Source organism: Ambystoma mexicanum, chromosome 7q (assembly GCF_040938575.1).
Source record: "Ambystoma mexicanum isolate Mex_15411 chromosome 7q, UKY_AmexF1_1, whole genome shotgun sequence".
NCBI classification, from domain to species: domain Eukaryota; kingdom Metazoa; phylum Chordata; class Amphibia; order Caudata; family Ambystomatidae; genus Ambystoma; species Ambystoma mexicanum.
In genome coordinates, this window is record NC_090941.1 from 787,620,460 (window position 1) to 787,643,084 (window position 22,625).

Genomic DNA, 22,625 nt, shown 5'->3' on the forward strand with positions numbered 1-22,625 from the left:
TGTGCTTCCAAATTCTTCTAGTGGGTCGGTTGTACGATTGGGGTGGTGTTGGTGCTATCACAACACTGTGCTCCTACTACTAGTAGTGTGTGTTGTGATTAGCATGTTTTCTGTACATGCCTGGTTTAGTCGTTCATCAATCCTGCGACATTACATATGTGAGAGCTGCAAACCAGCTTGTGGTGCATGAGGGAAGGCAGGGTCATGATAGAGTAAGAAAGTGTGTGTGGTCAAGGCCATGGCGAACACAGCTGGTACCGTCAGGTGTTTGGGAGAAAGGTTGGTGATGCTACAAACGCAGATGGCACCACCCGGTGGACAGTTCATAGACTCAGGGTTTATAGGGTTTTCACAATAATGTGGTAAAAAGCCAGGTTTTGAGGGCATTTTTGAAGGAAAGGTAGTTTTCAGTGCAGTGGATGTGGAGAGGAAGAGTGTTCCAGATGGTGGGTGCTAGGACATAGAAGGCAGAGCCCCCAACTCTGGTTGAGTGGTGAGGTGGAATGGCCAGGAGGAGAGCTGAGCACGATCAGAGGTTTGCGAGTGTGGGAGTCTGAATTCGTTTTTTCCCAATGACTTAGCACACCTGCTCCATCACTGTGGACTCCATTGGTAATATTGACAGACTGTTGGGTAGGCAATTTACCAAATACACCTGATGCATCCGGTTTGCCCAGTGCTTGCATGACCTTTGACAGGATCTCATTAAATAAATTGGAAGGCGAAATAGATTAATGTTCTCCTGCCAAATCTGTATCCGTCTCTATAGACCCCTTTTGTTTCTTATTTGGAGGGACAGAACCCAACTCATCAGCATTTTCGGGAGCTAGCGTAGGTAGTGGTGGGGCTTCTGCTGGTCCCATCTTTTGTGGAGTCTCTGTAGGTACCATATTTTCTTTAATCAGTTGGGCTACAACCTCTACGTAGGATAGGCTCAGATAACATGGTCTCCAGTTCCATTGCTGTAATGTCTTTTGCCATTTCAGACGGTTCTCCTTGGCCTTCTTCCATCCTCATAGGGGACGATGAAGAATCTACTCTGACAGTTGTACAGAACCCGAATTGCTTGTGGTATTATAAATATTGAGTAACATGAGTCTAGGAACCTGAATATTTGTCAACTGAGGTGTTTTTTGTGCAGGTTCAGATAATATTTCCTGAGCTTCAGGAGAAAGCTGGGTCACAATCTCCAGGGTCTTACACCTCACTGGAATGCCAAACAGTTCCTCAGGAGGTACTGTAAAGTATTTCATCAGATGAAACTCTTCTGAATCAAAAATTAGATCTACTGGTTCAGTTTGAACCCTCGGTACAGAGGCGCTCTCTTTAGAACTCTCCTTTGATGCGTTCTTTTTCTTGTGTCTTTTTCAGAGAAGGCAGTATCGAGCCAGCTGCCGACCGAGAATAAGCCTTCTCCCATCTACAACAGCCCTTATCAATGTTCAATGTTCTTCGGTACCAATGTTTTTAAAATGTTTTCTGCCGTAGCCAATTTGGGTACCGATGAAGCTACATGGGAGACATTCCGTACCAAATCAATTCTTGAGGATATTACCTCTTTTAGGGTAATCTCACTGTTTGGTTTTCATCCAAGGCAGTAGAGTTGTTCCCTGGGACTGTAACAGTCAGTAGTTACTCACCGCAGTGACTAGAGTACTCAAAGTACACTTTCCTCCATCCTTGTGGGCGTCCCTCAACATGGGGTCGGTACCTGAGCCCTGGCAGTGAAAATGTGAGCTTCCCCTTTACCTTTAGTATAACGCGCAGGGTGCAGCCTGGGGCATGGGAACGCCCCGCCCTTCGGTGCCTCACCTCAGTCCCCCTTGAACACATCGGACGGTTAGATACCTGGCTACACTTAGTACATACTAGCCCTTGGCATACCAGCCGAGGGAACGTGGGTGGGATGTATGGAGGAAAGGGGACTATGAGTACTCCAGTCACTACGGTGAATAACTTTAATTACTCATACGTCCTGTCCTCTTTCCTCCATCCTTGTGGGTGATTTCACCGAACAAGACTGTAGGGTGGAGCTGTGACAACCTGCCTCTTATCTAGAACGAAGCAAAAAGGTTCCTTCAGAACCACATGACCAAACTCTGCATTGCGCTTGGAGCTGGTGTCCAGGGAGTAGTGCTTACAGAATGCCAACACAGTGGCCAAGTAGCCGCCTTGCTTATGACATCCCAAGAAGCATGTCTCTGAAATGTCTTTGAAACGCAACGGCTGCAGCCTTAACTCTGACCGCACGGGCATGAATACCTTGAGGTACTGGTTTGTCCATAGCCATGCACGTCTCTGAACTGGCCTGAACCGGGCGGTGGAAGCCTGAGAGCCGGGGGAGGAGCCCCCAAAAATCACAAACAATGCCTCCGACTTCCTGAAGGATTTTGTCCAAGAGAGGTAAAACATGAGGACCCTCTTGAGGTCTAAGGAATGTAGGGCCCTTTCTGCCTCTGACTGCGGGTTTGGGAAGAACACCGGCAGACAGATTTCTTGATTCAGATGAAAAGGAGAGACAACCTTGGGCAAGAGGTGTGAGTGCGTGCGAAAGATGAACTTGTCATTGTGAAACGTGGTGAAGGGCTTGCACGAAGACAACGTCTGCAGCTCACTAACCCTGCACACAGAGGTGAGAGCCACCAGTAAAACTGTCTTTGGTGTTACCAAGGGGCTGTCCACAGAGGCCATTGGCTCGAAAGGCTTGCGCTGCAAAGCTACAAGAACCACATTGAGATCCCAGACCAGGTGCGGCCTATGCACTGGAGGAAAAAGCATAGACAGCCCCTTAAGGTGGGTCTTAACCACCGGGTTTGGCTGCTGAAAACACATGCTCTGGGGAATTCCTGTAAGCCACAATGGCCGCCAAATAAGTGCAGCAAGTATCCACCTGAACTCCAGAATGAGCCAGGTGCGCTGAAAACGCCAGAACGCCATCCAGCGAACAGGTGACAGGGTCCAGACTCCTGTCACGAGCCCAATGGCAAAACCTAGTCCATTTGCTCTTATACTGGGACCGAGTCGAGGGACTCCAGGCCTGCTGAATGATGTCCCAGTTGTCATTTGAAAATTGAGCATGCTGAAGCCTCAGCTGGTCAGGAAGCAGGCCGCCAGGGCCAGCTTGGCCGGGCCGGATGTTCTACTGCCACGCCCTGCTGTGTCAGGACGTCCCTGCTGGAGATCGTAAGGTGGACAGGACCCTGTGAACAGAACTGCAGCAGATCTGAAAACCAGGGTCTCGAAGGCAAGTGCGGGGGCAATCAGGATGAGGCTGCAGCCAACCGAAGCCCAGGACTTGTGGAGGGTCAGTTGGAGCAGAGGGATGGGTGGGAACACTTAACACCTGCAGCCGTGCCAACAGATCTGGAAGGCGTCTCCCAGAGACACCCAACCTGCCCATGAAGCAAACTGGGGGCACTTGGCATTCTGGGGGGATACAAACAAGACCAGGTCCGTGAACTCCCAAATCTGGAACAGGGGCGACAAGGAGTCAGTGTGCAACTCCCAATCGGAGGTGTTGAACCCCAGACAGCATAGCTTATCCGCTTCTGCATTGCTGTCCCCTGGAAAGTGGACCGCAGAAATCCAAAACCCCTTCCATCAGGGCCCATTCCCAGATCGATACCGCCTCCTGACAGAGGAGGGGTGAGGGGGGATTGGGTGCCACCCTGCTTCTTCAGGTAAAACACTGTAGTAGAGTTGTTTATCCTTACCAGAACTAACCCGTCCCCGATGAGGGGCAGAAGAGACTTGAGGGCCAGGCCCACTGCCCTGAGCTCAAGCAGATTGATATGCAGGAGGGCTTCCATCCTAGGCCATGCACCATGAATCCCGTAGCACTCCAAAGTATCCTCCAAGCCCGAAAGACAGGAGTCTGTCCTCACCACCAGAGTAGGCTCCGGCCGGGTGAAGGGGGCTACCACTGAAACACTGGCATCCATCATCCACTAGCAGAGATCGGGCGGTATGAGCATTGGTATTGAGATCCGACTGAGATCCTATCTCCTGATCCCATTTGGCCGCCAGGTGAAGTTGGAGGCACCTCATCTTGAGGCAAGTGTGCGGTACAGTGAGCACGCAGGAGGCCATCAGGCCCAGAAGGTGCTGGAACCACCATGCTGAGGTGGTTTGAGCGTCCAGAAAATGCACCACCGCCTTTCAGAGGGACAGGAGCCTATCAGGCGCGGGGAACACCCGCTGAACGGCAGTGTTCCAACACAACCCTAGGTAGACCAGAACCTGAAATGGGCCATACTGTGACTTCCTTAGGTTGAGGGAGAACCCCAGCTGATGAAGGATATCTGCCAATCTCTGGCAGGAGTGCAACACCCCCTCGGGTGACCACACCCTCACCAGTCAGTCATCCAAATAAGGGTATAGATGAAGACCAGCCACTGCGTTCATCAACTTTGTGAAGACACAAGTTCAGGTCGAAGGGCAGCAACTTGTACTGAAAATGGTACGACATAATCGTGAACCGCAGAAACTTCCGATGCGGTTGGTAGATGAATACATGCAAGTATGCATCCTTGAGGTCCGGGGAACACATCCAGTTCCTTGCACACAGAGACTCGGCTATGTGCGCAGGAGTAATCATTTTGAAGCGTTCCAGCGGTAAAGACAGATTCAGAAATAACAGGCACAGGACAACCTTCAGGCCAGCCTGGTTGTTCTTGGGTACCGCAAAAATCCAGGAATAGTACCTGGAGCCCCTGGCTTAAAGAGGAACCAGTTCTATCGCCTGCATCTCCAAGAGTGGGGACCAGATCTGACGAAGAGGAGGAGAGGATGGTAGAGGGAAATAAAGAGGAAGAAGAAGACTGAAGCCTGTGGGGACTATGGATACGATCCACAAGGCGAGCTGTGTTCCCCGACCTTGATGTCATTGCTTCTTGGCATTAGAAGTGGGGGCAGAGGAGGGGGAGTGGAAAATCCTTCGCAAAATCCTCTGCTGCTTCCTCCTGTTGTTGCTGGGCGACATCTCAAGGCCTCCATGTACCGTGGTCCCGAAACCCCTTGAAGCCAAAAAAAGCACCGGGTTTGAACTCTGTCCTGCCCTTCGACTGAGGGAAGGATTTCTGCCCTAGTTTTGTCAGGATGGCCATGGGCTTGGAGTTTTGAGTGGAGGCTTTGTTCTTCGTCAACTCATCATTGGTTGACGAATCAAAAAGGTCCACGCACTCAAAGGGCAGATCCAGGATCCGCTCCAGCACGTCAGATAAAAACGTAGTCATGTGCATCCATGCCGTCCTTCTCATCTCGACACCAGCCCTTTGCTGGCTGTGTCGATGTGGGAGACCGAAGACTCCATGAGGTCCTGCGCAATGGCCTTGGAATCTGCCGAACCAGCCTTGAAGGATGCTTGCTTGTCCGAAGGGAGGTCAGGCAGAAAATCCCTGAGCTCCCGCCACAGCTTCTGGTTATCCTCAGGCAAGAGGGCGTCTGCATTGGCTTGACGCAAATGAAGTCCTCAGATGGATTAACATCGCTTTTCCAAAGACTTGAGGACCTTGTCCTCAGAGAGACAACTGGAGGTGGCTCCAGTTGAGGAAGATGAGGAAAACAATGGTTTAGACTATAATGAGGCTGCAGCCGTCACTGAAGAATGCGGCTGTGGGAGGCAGGCCAGAAGGGTTGACTCCACGTCCGTCAGCCTGAACCTGCCATCCAGCTTCTTGTTCATCTGGGCATTGGACCTGGGCTCCTCCCACACCTTTCTCGCCACCTGCAGGACATCCTTCTGGTGAGGGATACCAGACCGGAACATGTTGCATTTACCCAAAACCTCTGCTAGCACTCTGGACTACTGGGGGGCTTCCTCGGGCAGAAGGACCCCCAAGAACTCCGCCAGGCCCTGAATGCAGTCATGGAAGGCTTTAACGGATGCTGAGGATTCATCCTCCTGGGTGTCATTGTCCTCTTCGCCCCCCCCTGCCCTTTTTTTTACAGACCGAGGGGAGCCTTGGCCCTGGGACACGGGTGCTGACGGGGTCCCCCGTAAGTCTGGTGCCGAAGACAGGACCAACGGCTGTTGAGGGGGAGGTGTTGGGAGGCACAGGAGGAGGTTGAGGGGTCTGAACAACCAGTAGGGCCTTGATCAGGGGAGGGACTGGCACTGGAACCGACAGCACTTGTGGAACGGGAGAGGTACCCAGAGGAGCGGGCTGAGGAGGCCCACCTGCAGGATGACCTCCTGTGCGGAATTCGACCATCCGCACGGAGAGTGTGCTCGCCTGGGCTTTTTGATTTTTGTCTATTTAAAAAGAATGAATGATGGGGATCCACCTCCAGAAAATATGTAGAGCCATTCCCGCACATATTTTTTTCACGCTCACTGTAAAGCACAGCTTACCAGCGCCACCCTCCCCTGTCATGTGTATCTGACACCTGACAGCTGTGGATACATCAAAAGCCTCTGGCCGTGGGCAGCCCGATTAGCATTTCAAGGCCCCATGGATTTGCATCTCCATTGCTAAACATTGCTGGTGGCCGCAAATACTGAAGAATGTTAATTAGCAGGCCTCAGAGAAGGCGTGGGTGCAGGAAGTAACAATGGAGACGAGAGACCAACACCTCTTTCTAATGCAATGTGTCAACCTGGTACTAACACCCCTCCTTGGTATGAAAGGGTAGTGAATGTCCTGTCTGTAACCACTCCTTTCAGAGCAAGGAAGTATGTGCATTGTAGGAGACGAAAGTCTACCTGCAAACCCCTACTTTAAAGGTGGCCCTTGTTGTGACCAGGCGCCGCATGGTGCTCAGTTAATTAGGGAGACACTTTGATGTACAGCAGGCAGGAAGATGGGTGGGACTTAGAAGAATATGTTGTCATCTTTCCCCTGTCTTTTGCAAGCTCCCTGGTTTTGACCTGAGACATCACTGAAGATTGTTGGTGGGGATCCAGGATTTGTTCATTAAGGTGGGTTTAGCCTACACCAATTCCTGGGGCCCATTGGGCTTTAAAAGAGGGCTGAACCCCTCACTTAGCAGATCATCTGAAACCTTTGCAAGGAGTAAGAAAGAGGACTCATTTGGACATGAGCTGAAGATACAGTCTTCCTTACATCTTCCACCAGTGAAGGAAGGCCAGGAGTTCCAAGAGAGAAGCAAGATCCCTCCCCTAAACATCTCCCAGGGAACAGAGGAAGATACCAGACTCAGAGGACCCGTCCAGGAGCTCCAGTACCGGTACCCAGCCAGCACACAGCGTGCCCTGCTAGGTTCCGACAGCAAGCTTCCAAGGTGAGAAGTGCTGGAGAGTTTCTGGACAAAGGACAAGGTAGTTGCCTGCTAACACCCTCCTGAGCTTTGGGCCGTCTGCCCTGAAAAGACACAAGCCCTGCGAAGAAGCTAAGAGGAGTGCCACACAAGCAACATCCAGCGTCCATCTTTTTAAGGACAATTTTGAGACAGTTGAGTCCTCGGACTGCATCCAGCTGCACTGCTGACTGTTGTCATGCTGCAGTCGCCATGGCCGTCCGAGATGCCTCGACCAGAATTCCAGATCCGCCAAGCAACACAGAAACAACGATTCTTGGCCCTGAGCCGCCGCCGCGGACAGCCTGCAGACATCCATCCAGCCTTGCTTGCCGAACTGTCTGCCGCCTGGTACCCGCAGCTGTCTCCAGCCACTAACTCTATCTCACGGGCTGCAAAGCGTCCTGGAACCGCCTCAACACTGTCGAGCACCAAAAACATTTTCAGCACCAGGTACATTGTGGTTCTGTGGTTCCCTTCTCCGAAGGGCCCTAGAGACAGTTACGACCCTTTTCCCCTTTGGTACTTGACAAACTACCCTTCTGTCAGTATCCAGAGTACATCCCTTTCCTTTGTGAAACTATCTGTCCTTTGTGTTCCTTTACAGTGTGGGTCATAATTGTAGTGTGCTAGACCTGTCTGTTGTGGTAATAATAAAGTAGATATTTGTATACAACCTTGAATGGACAGTCCCTATTATTATTGGGCAATAATTGTATTTTCGCTGTGTTGCAACTAAACAAAGATCCACGACCTTGCGGAGATAAGCCTGCTGTTCTGTCCACGTTACCAAAATTGGACAAGGAGGTCTTATAATTTACTTGTATTCCAATCTGTTCGGATCACTTCTGGTGTACTAGAGGTGTGGGGTTGATTGATGGTTTAGAAACCAATATTCATTCCTGGACCACTGGTGCCCTAGAAGTTGATTTGTCACATTGGTGGCAAGCGGTCTGATCAGTTGGAGCCTTGCGCACAGCTTAGTCACCCAATGATAAAAGTACTGGTGCAGGCAATGTTTAGTTACTGCTAGTAATAGTAATAGTCATGGAGCTTGACATGGAGACTATAAAAGACACGACCAAGGATGTCCTGCGTGTCTTATGTCAAGAGAGGGGACTTCCCCACAGCACTAAGGTTTATAAACCTGAGTTGCTGGCCAGCCTCCAAGCTTGGGTATAAGCGAGGGTGGGTGGGGAGAAGACCCCAGGGGATGCGCTACGCCCTATGTACCCGAACGGACAAGACCTTCCGGAGGGGGTAAATGACAAGGACGACCGCATGAGCAGTGTATCTCCCCAATCATCCCGCCGGGGGGCAAGTGTGGTTTCTCAACACTCGAGAGTGTCAGTGAGAACAGGGGCCAGTGCGGCATTCTGCAGGTCCCAGGCCTAAGCACAGTCTCTAAGTGGCCAGGTAATTGTTCCGGCTGTTAATGAGGTAGCAGCTAGAAAGCTCCTGCTCGAGGAGAGGAGACTAGCACTAGAGGAACAGAAACATGGGACAAGGTCACCATAGAGCTACGGAAGCTGGCGCTTGAAGAGCAGAAAGAGGCCAACAAGTCTGCCTCTAGCGAGAACAGCAGTAGTGGCTCAAACCAAAGTGCCCGGGATAAGCCCCGCCGGCACATCCCCAAAGATTTAGTACAGGCTTATTAAGTGGGGAATGATATTTTTGACTGGCTTGAAGCACTCGGGCTAGCACTCCAGCTGAAGGAGGTGGATGATGTACTGGGAGTGCAGCCCTGATGAGTCGCTTGCCGACCACCAGGGACTGATGCAATTCTTCAGTTAACTCCTGAGGAAAGGCCCGTTTATGAGAGCACGAACAGTATCTTAAGAGCTTCAAAGAGCTCGGAAAGAAATGTGGACAGACATTTGAAGCGCTCACACACTTGTTGTTGAAATATCTGAGCGGGCAGGTGACTGGTAACAGAGTTGACACATTTAAAGGGACGTACAATTTGATTGCGTGTGAGAATGGGTTGAAATATTGTGAGGTTGACCTACACCAGCATCTAGTGGACAAGACTATCACAGATCCTAGGGAGCCTGCAAAGGCTGCCGACATGTTTGTGAATACTCGAGTCCAGAAAAAGGCTCAGGCGAGCACACCCAAGCTGGAAGAGAACTCGGCAGACAAAAAAGTAAACAAAGATGGGAAGGACATAGGTCCAACCCACTCCAATTCAAAGTCAGGTCCCCAAGAGAGAAGGGAAACCATCAAACACTAGTTCAGCCGTGCACACCGAAAAGAAGAGCACAGGCACCCCTAACACTGGGACACCTGCGTTCTCACCACCCAAAGGTTGTTTTGTTTGTAAGAGGGGGCGGTGACAGGAGTCTAAAAAATAGAAGCTGAACGGAAAGACTAGACCGTGCACAGAGTAACGTGATGGAAGATTAATGGTGGCTCCTCCACCGAGACCACAGCTTCCAAGAACCTCTCTTCATGACACTCTCTAATACTCACAATCTCCTCTCTCACACAAAAACACTGCACAGACCTCCTCCTTAACAATAGCCTTCACATTCCAGTCACTTCCGCCTCCTCTGGTCTCTTAGACATCCTCCTCCGTCTCCTGTCCTCACCCAACTAACCCACACCTACACACTCACAGACAGCTCCTTAAATATCCCAGCCCCTCCTAGGATTGGCCACTCACCGTATCCAATCACTTACCTGACTTCCGTTACTAGGGAGGCTTAAAAAAGGGCTTGTAAGCTTCGCCCTTTTTCTGGAAGCATCTCTGGCAAGGAAAGTGGAAGGTTTCTGAGGAACTAGAGTCCCTGTTCCATAAGGCCTTCTAATCTTAATCTTTCAATCTTAATATCTCCGGCGAGCTGGTGGGAGCCTCATCAATAAGGCCTCTTTTCTTAAATGGTGTGTAGATTTCTGGAGGCTTTGCTAAACCGCTTTCTCGCATGGCCGGTGAGAGGCTGCCGTCTATGTGAAGAAGTGCGAATTGCTGCTGCGTTGTGGCTTCCCTCTGCTACCTCCCGCTGCGGTTTTCCCCTGTGAGTGTTCACCATCACCACAGGTAAGGTCGGCATGGGAGGGGTTCTGTACACACTCGCACGAGCACCAGGGAATGTTTGGGGTGGACTCCGCTCCCTTCCCCGACACGGCCTGTAAGCAGGCCTCGTCACAGATGGGAAAGTAGATGTTGTTAGGCTAGCTGTAGCGGCCTGGACCATCAAGCTCTCAGGTGAAGCATTGGAGTAGAGAAAGGTCGGGTTCGACAGGGCAGGACAGGGTTTCTTCGCCATGTCTCGGTCCACAGCCAAAACAGAGGCAAGCTTCTTCCACATCGCCAGCATGGGCACTTCCACTGTGCCATTGAAGGGCGGGACTGTCTCCATTTTAGGAACCTTGTCCAGAATGTCAGAGCTCATATTGCACCCTGGACCTGGAGGAAGCAGACCATCCAAATGTTCTGGCCACATTTGCCATCAAGCACTGGAATGTGACTGGGGCTTTCCTGAGGTGGCAGCTGGCAGGAAATCCATCTCCAGGGAGGTGTTGAGGCTGCTGCACCTTGAAGGTCCTCTGCTAGTGCCAGCGCATTCTCACCTTCCCTGTAAAATTCCTCTGGAAAATCCCCTCACTTCTCTAGAGCCCATAGGTTCCAGCCCAAATTCATCATCATAGATGTCAGACATCTGAGACATAAAAGAATACATGGGGAGTGGGGCATATTTCCAAGGAACCGCAGTATCTACACCACTGATGATGCCGATGCCGGGATGGAGGCTGTGATGCCCAAAGGTGGGGCCTGTGGTGCAGAACTACCACGGCTTCCTTTTGGGCCAGGTCCTAGCCTGTAGGCATGCAGGGGTGGTCCCTTGAGGGTGTCCTGCCGGCCGCAACAGAAGCAGATGGCCCCTGCAGCACTGTGCCGAAGCTGATGGCAGCATTGCCTGTGCGGAAGCTGACAGCATCATGCCTGCACCACTGGCACTGTGGTCGGAGCCGTCGGCACTATGGCGAAGATGTCTAGCATCTTCAGGCGCAAGTTCTCCAACTTTCAGAGTGGAGGATTGGGTTGGAAAAGTGACCTCTTTTGGCCGCTCAGGCCAACTCCTGAAGCAGTGGAAGAAGATGAATGCCGGTGGGAGGCCCCTCTCAAAGAGGGGGGCCTCTTCTGATCCTCCTCCTTCCTGTTCTTCAAATTTTCCTTTTGCGGAGACGCCCATTCTTCGGAGTGCCGAGTCGCGCTGTGCGTACTCGATCGAGATCGCAGAACCTCACCCTGCGCCCTGTGGACGAAGGTGGAAATCTTTAGCGCCCTTTCCTGGCGGGCCTTCAGGTGCACAGACTGTCAAGATCAGCAGTCCTGGGTGTCGTGATTAGGCATGGCGTCATTAGAAAAAATTATTTTAGCTCAATGAGCCATTAGCTAACAGAGTGCTCAGAAAAAAGGAACTGAGGTCTCGTGTATGGTGGTGTCACTACGTATCCTGGTCCCAACGTCATATCAGGCACGGGGGAGGGGCTTAGGGGCATCAGACGAAGCTGTACTGCGCCCCCTGGTGGCAGAAACATTTTGGGAGAACAGCTGCACTGGGATAGGGATATCATAGATGAGGAATCCATGGGAGGAAGGAATCCATTAGAATGAGCTAGGTCTGTGGCTCCATGGGCTAATGCATCCCCATACATGCATTTGTATGAATTTATGACCACAACTGAGAATAAGGTCCACTGAACACTTAATTCTTCTGGGGATGATAAAATACAATGAGCACCACTGAATTGGCTAGCAATATGCACCAGTTAACTGTTTGTAGATTAAATATAGCCCTTGCGACTAGTGCCTGTGAGCTCTACAAATGTACTTGTTATAGTATGTACGATCTGGAAGATTTGCATTCACACAAAAATGTTTTGATAAGCATCAGATTCAAATACACTCAATGTAATTGCATAGAGAAACCGGTCTCAGTAGAGTTCTTCAAAATAGTGTGGGACTGTACACAGACATTACAGGCAGGAGGAACACACACATCATGCAAAGCAGATTTGATAATTACAGATCAACTTAGAGATGAAGACAGAGTAAAGGGACTGAGCAAAACAGACAGTTGTACTGTAGAAGGCAGGATGATTAAGTGCTCAATGAGCAATCCAAGATTATATTTATGTGCAGCACGTTTCTTACACATGATTGAAACGAAGCAAATAGGTAGAAAACTTTAAAAATGTTTGTACCTCCAGTAGCGATTCCTCCAGTTTAGCCAACTGGATTTTTTTCTCCTCTTCTTGCTGCAATAGTTTTGTCTTCTGTTCCTCAAGGTCTGGCTTCTCATGCTGGATAGTTAAAGCTAGAAGCTAAGTGCAAGACAAGGAGAAAAAAGATAACTATTACAAGTGTTGCATATAACATTAGAATGATACTGTTATGTTGCAATAAGCCATTTAATAAGTCATAGGTTGGCTCTTGTGAATTGATAAACAAGATTTTAAATGTTGGTAAATGTGTGCTTTCTAAAACATATCAATTTTTAACATGCACTCCATTGTTAAACATATCATGACTTAATAGCAAGTCAAGTAATGTGCTTGTATTATTAATTACCAGTTTCCATCAAGTACATTTTTCTTTAAATCATGTTAATTTTCTGGACAAGAAATGGATTCCCTTCAGTATATTGTTTTTATTTTGGGCTATTAGGTGGCGCTTAAAGCGCTACCTTTAAGCCAAAACTGTTTAAGAGTTTTAACATAAGAGCTTCAAATATGGGCTTTGAATGAGGGTCTGTAATGTTAAAGGTATTTGTAGCGTGCACTGTCACCACCAGAGTGGTGCCAGATTCTCTGGTGGATCTAAAAAGGAGGGGTAGAGGGGTTAGTACAGCGTAGTTGGAATAGGAGAGTGAGAGCTGTGATGTCCTGTTGGCAGTTTCAGTTTGGTTTGCACCATCCGTTGAGCTTGAGTGCGGTTACCGGGCCGGTGGGAGTTCCCATGTGCTGTTGATCCGGGTTATGTGTTGTTTGTTGTTGCAGTGTGGTGAAGTACGTGCGGATTGCTGTGCAAAGAAGTGGTTGTGTGAATTTCTGTATGAGAAGTCTATGTGGAAATTGAGGTTTTAGAGTTGGGTTAGCAGGTTTTTATATAACTCTTTGTGTTTGCGTGTCTTTGCTCCACATCTATGATTATCTTGTGAGTTTGGTATTGTAGTTTGTCCGCCTAGTTGGCAGGTATGATGAGGGGTGGCAGTTTTCCTCTGTATTACTTGAGTCGCTTGTGTATCTGGCGGGAGCAGGCCTGTTCCCCCACCCTGTGGTTGGCGATGCTTATGTTAGAGGATTCTGGTCCCTCCCTGCCCATTCCCGTGTGGGGCCCTTACCTACCTATGATTCCTCTGTGGACTAGCGGTATGTGGACATGGTGTCCTCCGGTAAGACAAGATTAAGTTAGGGATGATGGCTTCCCTCTCTGGAATGCTTGTTTCCTGCTGCGTATATGCTTCCTAGTAGTTTCCTTCTGGTACTAGAGCAAAGAGCCAAGTTTTGAGTAGTTTTCTGAATTGAAGATGATCCCTTGTGTTGCGTATGTTTTTTGGTAACTGATTCCAGGTTATTGGTGCAGGTGAGAGAAAGAGTATCCTCAGAATTTTCTTTAGTTGTATGGTTTTGGTTCAAGGCAGAAGTCACTGCTTGATCTGAGTGGTCTTGTCGGGTCGTAGACGTTTATTTTCTCTTTTAGGAACTCTGCTCCTTGGCCATGGATTGCTCTGTGCGTTATGCACATTGATTTGAACTTTATTCGCTGTTTTATTAGTAGCCAGTGTAGCATTTTCAGTGCTGCGGTAATGTGTTCTCTTTAAGGTAGTTTGATCAGGAGTAAGGAGTTTCACTGTTAGTACTTTATGGAGGAGCTAACGCGGCACGTCCCATACCAGGAACGCCTCTGTATGTGCACAACACAGCTGAAGGGCACTGCGCAGATAGCGTAATTCAGCGTTCACTTCAGAGACAAGTGGGGCATTGGTGGTTGGGCGCCGCTGCCTCTAAACCATGTGCAACTAGCGCAGTATTGTAAACCGTAGTGAGATTGGCAGAAGACCCGAGCCAATCCAAAGCCAGGGCCTGCTACTAATCATGCACACATTCACTATCCACTGGCTGTTTTCTTCATCCAATGCAAATTCAATGTGTGGTGTGCGGGGTGGGGCAATGGGTGGGTATGTTACGCCTTGTTTATGCGCTGCTCAGTCCCGTGTGCAGCAGCGGGATTAGAGTGACTGCCTGTCACGCCTACGAGGACATCACTTGATGAAGGTTCTGTATATGTCAGCTGTGCCAAGCGCCAGATTAAATTTTGAAGCGCCACGCGCCATCAGGCCAGTCCAGAGATTGAACCAAGAGTGGTGCAGTGAAAAAGCCATAGTCACAGCAGCAGGATGTGTGGTGAGTGGGGTAAGGTGGGATTGTGGGCTGTGGCTGCCTGGGCTCACTGAATATAAACTTTGCTTGAAGTTAGGGACTGCCCGACACTGAACACCTGTGTTACTCAAGGGGTTTAATATCTACTTCCGTTTGTATCGGTCAGGCAGCAGGCCGCCTCACTGTCAGTCAAAGTGTCACTTCACTTGTATAAATTTGAAGCTAGTTCACATTCGTAGAGCAGAAAACTGAATTTAAGATTATCAGCCTGTCGTTTGCTGCAACTATAAGGTTGGTCGATGATGACTTGTATTAAATTCTGTGTTTTCCGCTCATCTAAAGAAAAGAAAACCTGCTCTAATGTTTCTCTTTGCATTCTCATTCTATATTGTCTTGAAATATTCAATAGGATGGCCGTGATCTCCACCCAAGTTTATATATGCTTTAGACTGTCGTATTCAAAACAAAGAACCCAAGAGTACAATGAACACATGGCAGAAAAATGTGCAAAGAGAAATGGAATGTTAACACTTCGCCAGCAGTATTTCCTGTACTATTGTATTGCTAAAGACAGAACAGTGATTTTGAAAGTAAACGGCACGGTTTGCAGATATGCAAACATCAACTTTTGTAGAAATTAGAATGAAAATGCAGCTATGGTGCGTTCTGCATGAACTTGACTGAAAGTCACTGCGTAGATGCAGCTGAAGCGAAGACTGAAAATGCTACCTTATTTTTTAAAATAGTGACAAACTTCTAAACTCTCCAATGGTATGCCACACATTATTGTAATAATATACCAACAAACCTAGTGTACAAGGCTATTTGCCCACCCATTGACTGTTCATGGACCTGCTAATCTCTATGGCCAATCCCACCAAGCACCTGCCTTTGCACGCCCAAAACACCTCCTCATGGGATCTCTGAGTTCGCTTTAATCAAGCCTTGCCATCAAAATGTGCACTCAAAGTGACTGCAGGTGTTTGTTCAAAGCACTCTTCTGAGAGCTAAAGACTTAATTGAAGCTATAAACATGCTACTTGGTGTAATAAAAAGGTTTACCAGGCCTGCATTCCGCAACTCTATTTATAAGCAATTTGCGTGTCCTTCACTGAAGTCCTGTTAAAAACGAGCATTTGCAACCCCAACATTTTTGGCTTGTGCATACGTTTTAAGCTTTTGCCAGACACTGGTATTAGATGTCCATGTACTCGCACCATTTTGCACCTGCTACCAAAAATGGGTAGTTAATACCACTACGGCTGTGCCTAGCAAGGGCCTTTCCTACGCCTACACAAAAGCCCAAACAGTTGGCATTGCCAAGGCTTTTTTAACCTGTGAGCATCAAGTGAGTATGGTATTATTATAGGCATTCTCAGTTTTCCTAATGCAAACATGTTGTCACATGCACATGCAATACCAAAATGATGCATACCTAAGCTAAATAGTGTAACAAGCAACCACCATAGTCAAATAGTCCTCTTCCATAGGTAAACAGATCTAATAATGGTGGCTCTGTAATAAGCAACTTAGCCCAAAGGTAGCTTCCATAATACCACCAAAAAACAATCTCAGTTGCTAGATATTTTAATAGAGGGGACACAAAAGTATTTTCGTTACATGACAGGGTCAGGGGCATGACTATCAAGAAGGAACACAAACCCCTACCAACCTGGGCAGGTGGCCTACCTGGGCATATGCTCGAGCCAATGCATCCCAGAGGTGGGGTGATGGAGTTAAGGGGCCCCAGTCTTTGAACCCCCTGACCATGCGTTAATATGCTTCAAATATTGGCACCACGGTCTACTGCATCATGCCTTCTAGTCTCTCTTCTTGCCAGAGTTCATTCTTGTCACGTACAAGTACCAGAATTCAAAATTTCAGCACAAGAGCACACCAAGCAGACAAGGAGCGATGCCGGTCATGAGTCTCATTCCGCCGACAACATCCAGAACATAGAATTCGCAGGGCTGATGGAAAGAGACGCGCACAGCAAAGGGGCGACCAGGCAGGAGATAAAGTAGGAGCAGAGAAGAGTAGCAGACAAACACCATTTTATGCACTTGGAAACCAACTGAAGGAAATCCAAGATGGTGGCAAGCCTTTTAAAGACCGGGAGGATAGCTCAGGGGCAATGTGCATGTCTTGGAAGCAACCCAGTGCTGAGTAGCATTGGTTTGATTGCCAGTCCCGCGCTTAGAGGCTGGACTCCAGCAGAAAGCAGGGTATAAAAGACCAATTTAATTTTCTTTCCTCCGAGTTGGAACAGGAAACCAATTAACCAATGAATTCAAATGTTTACATCAGTCAATGGAGAACGCTGAGGGCTTTATAACTGAGGTTATGAAATTGATAGACACTCATGTCTCCCTAAAAACAGCCACACTAAGACCAAACCTTCTGCCCCTTGGTAGACCCATGAGCTTGCACCCAACAAACGCTCAATCAGAGCCCTAGAGATATGATGTCACAAAAACCTGAATCCTTGAGATCTCACTGTTAGGCAGAAACCTGTGCAGTTCCCTCTGGGACCACTGCAAAGGATTTAGGACTACAGGTGTTTGGCACTAAACCCACTTGGTAGCAGTCTGTACCACACAGATTCACTTGGTATCTGTGGCTGAGCAGTCAGACTTCCCTCAGGAAGAGTTAGACAGTATACAGAGTATTCACAATAGGTCAAAAGAACACAATAGAACAAGTAAACACTGACCAGAGCTTGGTGTAAAAGAGATATAATTATTTATTTAAAACCACATCTACAAAAACACACAGGCACTAATAGTAAGCAATCCAAAAACACGGTCACTAAAAGATATACACTCCCTTAAAAGAATATTAGACAAGTCTTAAGTAAAGCCCCACTTATTTTCAGACAGCGGTGAGCGCTTAACGTAGATGGCACTCTAATAATTCGTTTTAAAAAGGGAGAGAAAAGCAAAGAATAAATTGAAACAAATCCCAACACTTTTTCACGAACACAACAAGAGAGAAAGGCAAAGTAACACCGTGAGTTTAGAGTCAGTAGGCCGGATCCGCTTTAAGAGGATCAAAACGAAATGTGTCCAAGGTCACACGGTTGTAGTGCACAAAAGTCTTGTAACGGTTCAAAAAGGAGTTGGACCAAAGAAAGGGACCAGTTAGAGGGTCAAGGCGGCCAGCCCAGTCCAGAAGGTTAAGGCATTATTATTACCTTGTAGCAATCTTTAGAAAGGGAGGCCTGGCGGACATGGTACCTTAAAGTGGTGAGAATGCTCCAGCGGGGGCAGTTGTTCCTGGCAGCGGATGCAAGTCGGTGCTTCGTCCGGGGGTAGAGAGGATCTCGTCGAGGAGGAAGACAGGAGTCCGTTGCACTGCCAGGGAAGAAACCAGCCGCGGAGTTTCTCAGGTAAAAGGAGCGGTCCGTTGATTTGCGGTCGAGTGGTAAGTGGCTATCCGGTTGCCGGGGTGCTTGGCACGGGCAATTCGACCACAAGCCGGTCTGGGGTGCGAAGAGAAGAAGGTAAACTGGTTGTGCCCACCAGTCAGGGGAAGAAGCCTCTCCAGCCGGGAGATCTTCTCTGTCGTCGGGAAGTGGTGAGTCGGTTCCGCAGGGCTCCACCGGTGGTGTCGTCATGGTAGGTCGGCTCAGCTTCTCCCTCGTCGGATTCTCAGGTCCTGTGGCGACTTCTGAAGTTCCAGTCTCCAAAGCCCTGCTTTTATGCAGCACACCCCCATTCACTCAGCATGTTTGATTGACAGCTAGGCTAAGTGGTGAGACGGCCGGCTCACCACTTGGGCCAATCACGCAAGAGTGCGACTTGAGTTACCAAGGTAACTCAGTCCAGGGTGCCTAAACCACCTCCCACACCCCCTGTGGTACCCAGACAGAGTGGCACCACTTTTGGAGGCTTCTGTGGAGAAGCCTGCCAAAAAGTGGAACAAAGGGCTCGACTTGGGTTGGAGTCACAGAAGAGAACACAAACGCCATTTTAGAATCGAGTCCTGGCAAAAAATACCAACCGGCGAATTAATATTAATTAAATAAACCGGCGGTATGTTCGAGGCTATGAGAATTAAATAATTAAAGTTGGTAGCCTCGAACAATGGGAAAATCCCATAGGGATATATTCGCGGTCGAATATAAAAAGTAGTATCCACTGCCACCAGCCAAAACTCGATCAGGGGGGACGGAGACGTGCCCTCTCGACTAACAGACCCCGGGGCAATCGAATTGCCCCGACCAGTACGTCCACAATATGATGGTTTGTACTGGTTTCTGTTAATAATTTGGGACTAGTAAAGCCAATGGTGACTTTACATGCCATGGGAGACAGTAGTCAGTCCCAGGGTATGGAGTCTATGGTGGGGTGTCACTATGTCACCCCTGGGTCACTGCACGGAAGGTGCTGTGTAACACACATAGTAAAAACACATGAGACCCTATGGAGTAAAGGACCCCATAGCCCATAAAAACACATTAACAGTCAAAGGAACACCATAAATCATGTCCAAGAATGGGAGAAAAAGAGTCTCACTCTTGGCAGGAGAAAAAAACAAACTCCAGAAATCCAGCAAAGCTGCTGGGGGACTCACTAGGTTTAGGAAATTCAGCCTAAGAGAGAATTCTCCCTAACACTCACCAACCTCAAATATTCTTTGCGCCAACCGTCGGATTCGGATTACCAAGGATAAAGCTGCTTACCACTCCACCACCATTGCAGCAGCTCCTTACTGGAGCAAAGACCTCTATGCAGTAGAAATGCATTGACCAAACCCACGCCAGAGGTGCCGTAAACGCATGAAAATGCAACAGAATGAACAACTATCAAATAAGTAGACAAAATCTGACAGATCATCGAATCAACCTCCCACAGCATCAGATCCTGCACCCAGCCCCTCTTGATCCAATTCTCTCCTCTCTCTCCCAGGACCTCCCAAAAACAATAGTCTCCGTCAAACCTATGGCACACTCTGACAATATCATCCACAACACCAGCATTTGGTGCGGATGAAGCAGCACGCATACTGTCCTTGATAAGAAAAGACACAGAGAAATCTTTAGAGTAAAGTTAAGCCAGATAGATTCATATTTCGGCTTGAAAAACTCATTAGGAGAGAAATTGCACAAAAGCTGCATGCCACCACATTGGTGGAATATCACAAATCTCAAATAATACCTAGAGGATTAAGGGTATATCTGCAACCAACCTTATGTAGTGAAAATAAACAATTTGTGGAAAAATGGGATCAGATTTTGAATAAATGTTCCCTACATTTAATATTATTGACAATTGAAGAACTCTCAAAGTCTCTGACATCAATAGACACAGAAATCACCACCCTCAAGACACAGTTGAGTGAGTTTAAAAAATCTGAAGAACTCTCTGACCTTTAACTAGACATCAATTTGAAACTAACAGGATACAAGTGCGAAATCGAACAAAGAAAACTTAGGAAGTTTAAAAGAGACACTTTTGACTACCTGAACGAAATTGTATATACTGGCAAGAATACTATCATCATCGTAATCAAAATAAAAGCAAATCTCACCATCCAAACTCAGCTAACACTGACAGCGATAGCAGCAATAGTATCATCAGTGATCCTATTCAACCAGTGGAAAGATGTTGACCTACAGATAAGAGCAGTGAAAACACTGAACCAGAAGACTCCACTCCCAGTAGCCCAGTGATACCACCAACGACAACTAGCCCAAGTGCAACAGGTGTTTTTTTTAGGAACATAGGACAAACCAAAAGAAAAACGAGGAGAGGGAAAAGGAATACAGAAAGGAAAAAACAAATGATTGAAAACTTGGTAGTCAACATATCTAGCAAGAATCTTACAAGTGGTCAACTGGACATGTTAAATCGAGGATTATCCTTTGTACCAACCAGTAACACAACATTATTTGAAGAGAAGGTCTGTCTCCACAGACTACTAAGGAAATTAAGACTCAACATTTTCTTTGAAACAGAAACGGACATGGAACAGACAGCCTCAGATAATGGGACATTGGAATTGCGTCCCAAAAGTAATTTTGACCCGTACACACAGAATTCGATGCTCAACTTGTTTGAAAAAACGGTCATCTCTGACTTAGAAAGACTCAACCTCCAAAAGACTACGCCACTTAATGTGAATAAGTGCCAACTGGAGCACACTGAGACGCTAGCTAAGGATGAGGAACTGACCATTAAGTCCGCGGACATGGGTGGAGCGATTGTAGTCATGGACACAAAGGAATACACAAAGAAGTGTCTTGAACCCCTAAATGTGGAAACCACCTACACTAAATTGGACAGTGATCCGATACACAAGATTAAGTCACTCATTGAGAGAACCATTGAAGAAGCCTTGGATTGTGACTGCATCAATGAGAAAATAAGTTAATTCTTGACAAACCACCATCCCATCACTTCTGTCTTTTATGGCTGTCTTTTATGGTTGTCCCAAGATCCACAAAAACCCCACTAACCCTCTGCTAAGGCCTATAGTGGGTGGGTCAGACAGCATTTTTGACCCCCCCTAGCAATATATGTTGATAGATCACTGCAACCACTAGTCCAGGAGATTCCAACATATCTCTGAGACACGACAGAGACACGACAGACTTCTTGAACTGCATCAAAGACGTCAGAGCTCTGAGCACAGAGTGCATTCTTTTCAGTATGGAAGTGTGTAGTTTATACACGTCCATACCACACAAGGAAGGCATCAGAGCAGTAGAATGGCTGTACTCCAATTCGTCAGCTACAAGGGGCAATTCAAACTTGATTTTGAAACTCCTTGATCTTATACTGTTTAATAGATATTTCAGGTTTCAAGGTAAATACTATCTCCAAGCCACAGGGACATATATGGGCTCTTCCATGGCCCCAGCTTATGCGAACACATTTATGTATAGATTTGACCATCAACACGTATTGGACCATCCAGAATGGTCCTGCAGGATACTAATGTGGAAACGCTACATAGATATCTTCGGCATTTGGTGTGGCACCCGAGAAGAACTTCATCTAAACTCAGTGCATCGCAGTAATAAATTTACCATGGACATTGGAGCACCATCATCACACTTTCTAGACGTAAGTCTGGAGATTCAAGATAACCGCATTACCACCACGGTATACCATAAACCAACGTACGTGAACAATTTGTTACACTTTACAAGTTTCCACCTAAAATCTATGCTAAGGAGTCTTCCAGTCAGTCAAATCTTAAGGCTTAAACACATCATTTCAGACCCAGCGGGATTAGACACAGAATGCTCTAAATTGCTGAACAAATTTGGATCAAGGGGCTATCCGGATTCAGTTCTCAATGAAGCCAAACAAAGATCAGATCTGATCAGCAACGATCACCTCTTAACATCAAGGAAGAAGGATAAAGATACACCTCTACTGTACATCTCCAAATACTCTAGACAAAGCTTCCAAGTGGGTAAAACCATTAGAAAACACTGGAGCATCCTACCGAACGATCCCATGCTACATGAGTTATTTCCAAAAGCACCCATGATGGCCTTTAGACGTGGTCGCAATCTCAGAGACACGCTCGTTAGAGCAGAGAGACCCCCTAAAGACAAATGTTTTTGAAAACAAGGAAGACTGGGACATTCCCCTGCTTATGTTGCACCCATTGCAACAATGTGGTAAAAGGAGACACAGTCTCACATCCATGTACAGGGAAGAAAACTAAACTCAGAGATTATGCAATCTGCATGTCCACAGGTGTTATCTATGCCATCAGGTGCCCCTGCAATGAATTATATGTGGGGCAGACTACGAGACCTGTAAAAGAAAGACTAACTGAGCACAAATCGAACATCAGATGTAAAAACATGAAGTCACCTCTTGCAAGACACTTTTCTGAAAATAATCACACCGTGGCTCAATTCAAATTTCAGGTCCTAGAAGTAGTAAAAAAACCGCACAGGGGTGGTAACTATCAAGCAATTTTATCCCGTAGAGAAAAATACTGGATACACTACTTGG

At 47.6% G+C, this 22,625-nt stretch overlaps 1 protein-coding gene across 3 annotated transcripts in view; it reads right to left on the reverse strand.

The window, feature by feature from the left end:
- Nucleotides 1-22,625, reverse strand: part of DYNC2H1 (dynein cytoplasmic 2 heavy chain 1) — a 3,314,293-nt gene that overhangs the window by 845,344 nt on the left and 2,446,324 nt on the right. For all 3 annotated transcript variants that reach the window (XM_069639013.1, XM_069639012.1, XM_069639011.1), the window contains one exon: nucleotides 12,469-12,588. In XM_069639013.1, coding sequence (XP_069495114.1) covers nucleotides 12,469-12,588 — 120 coding nt within the window. The remainder of the gene's footprint in view (nucleotides 1-12,468; nucleotides 12,589-22,625) is intronic.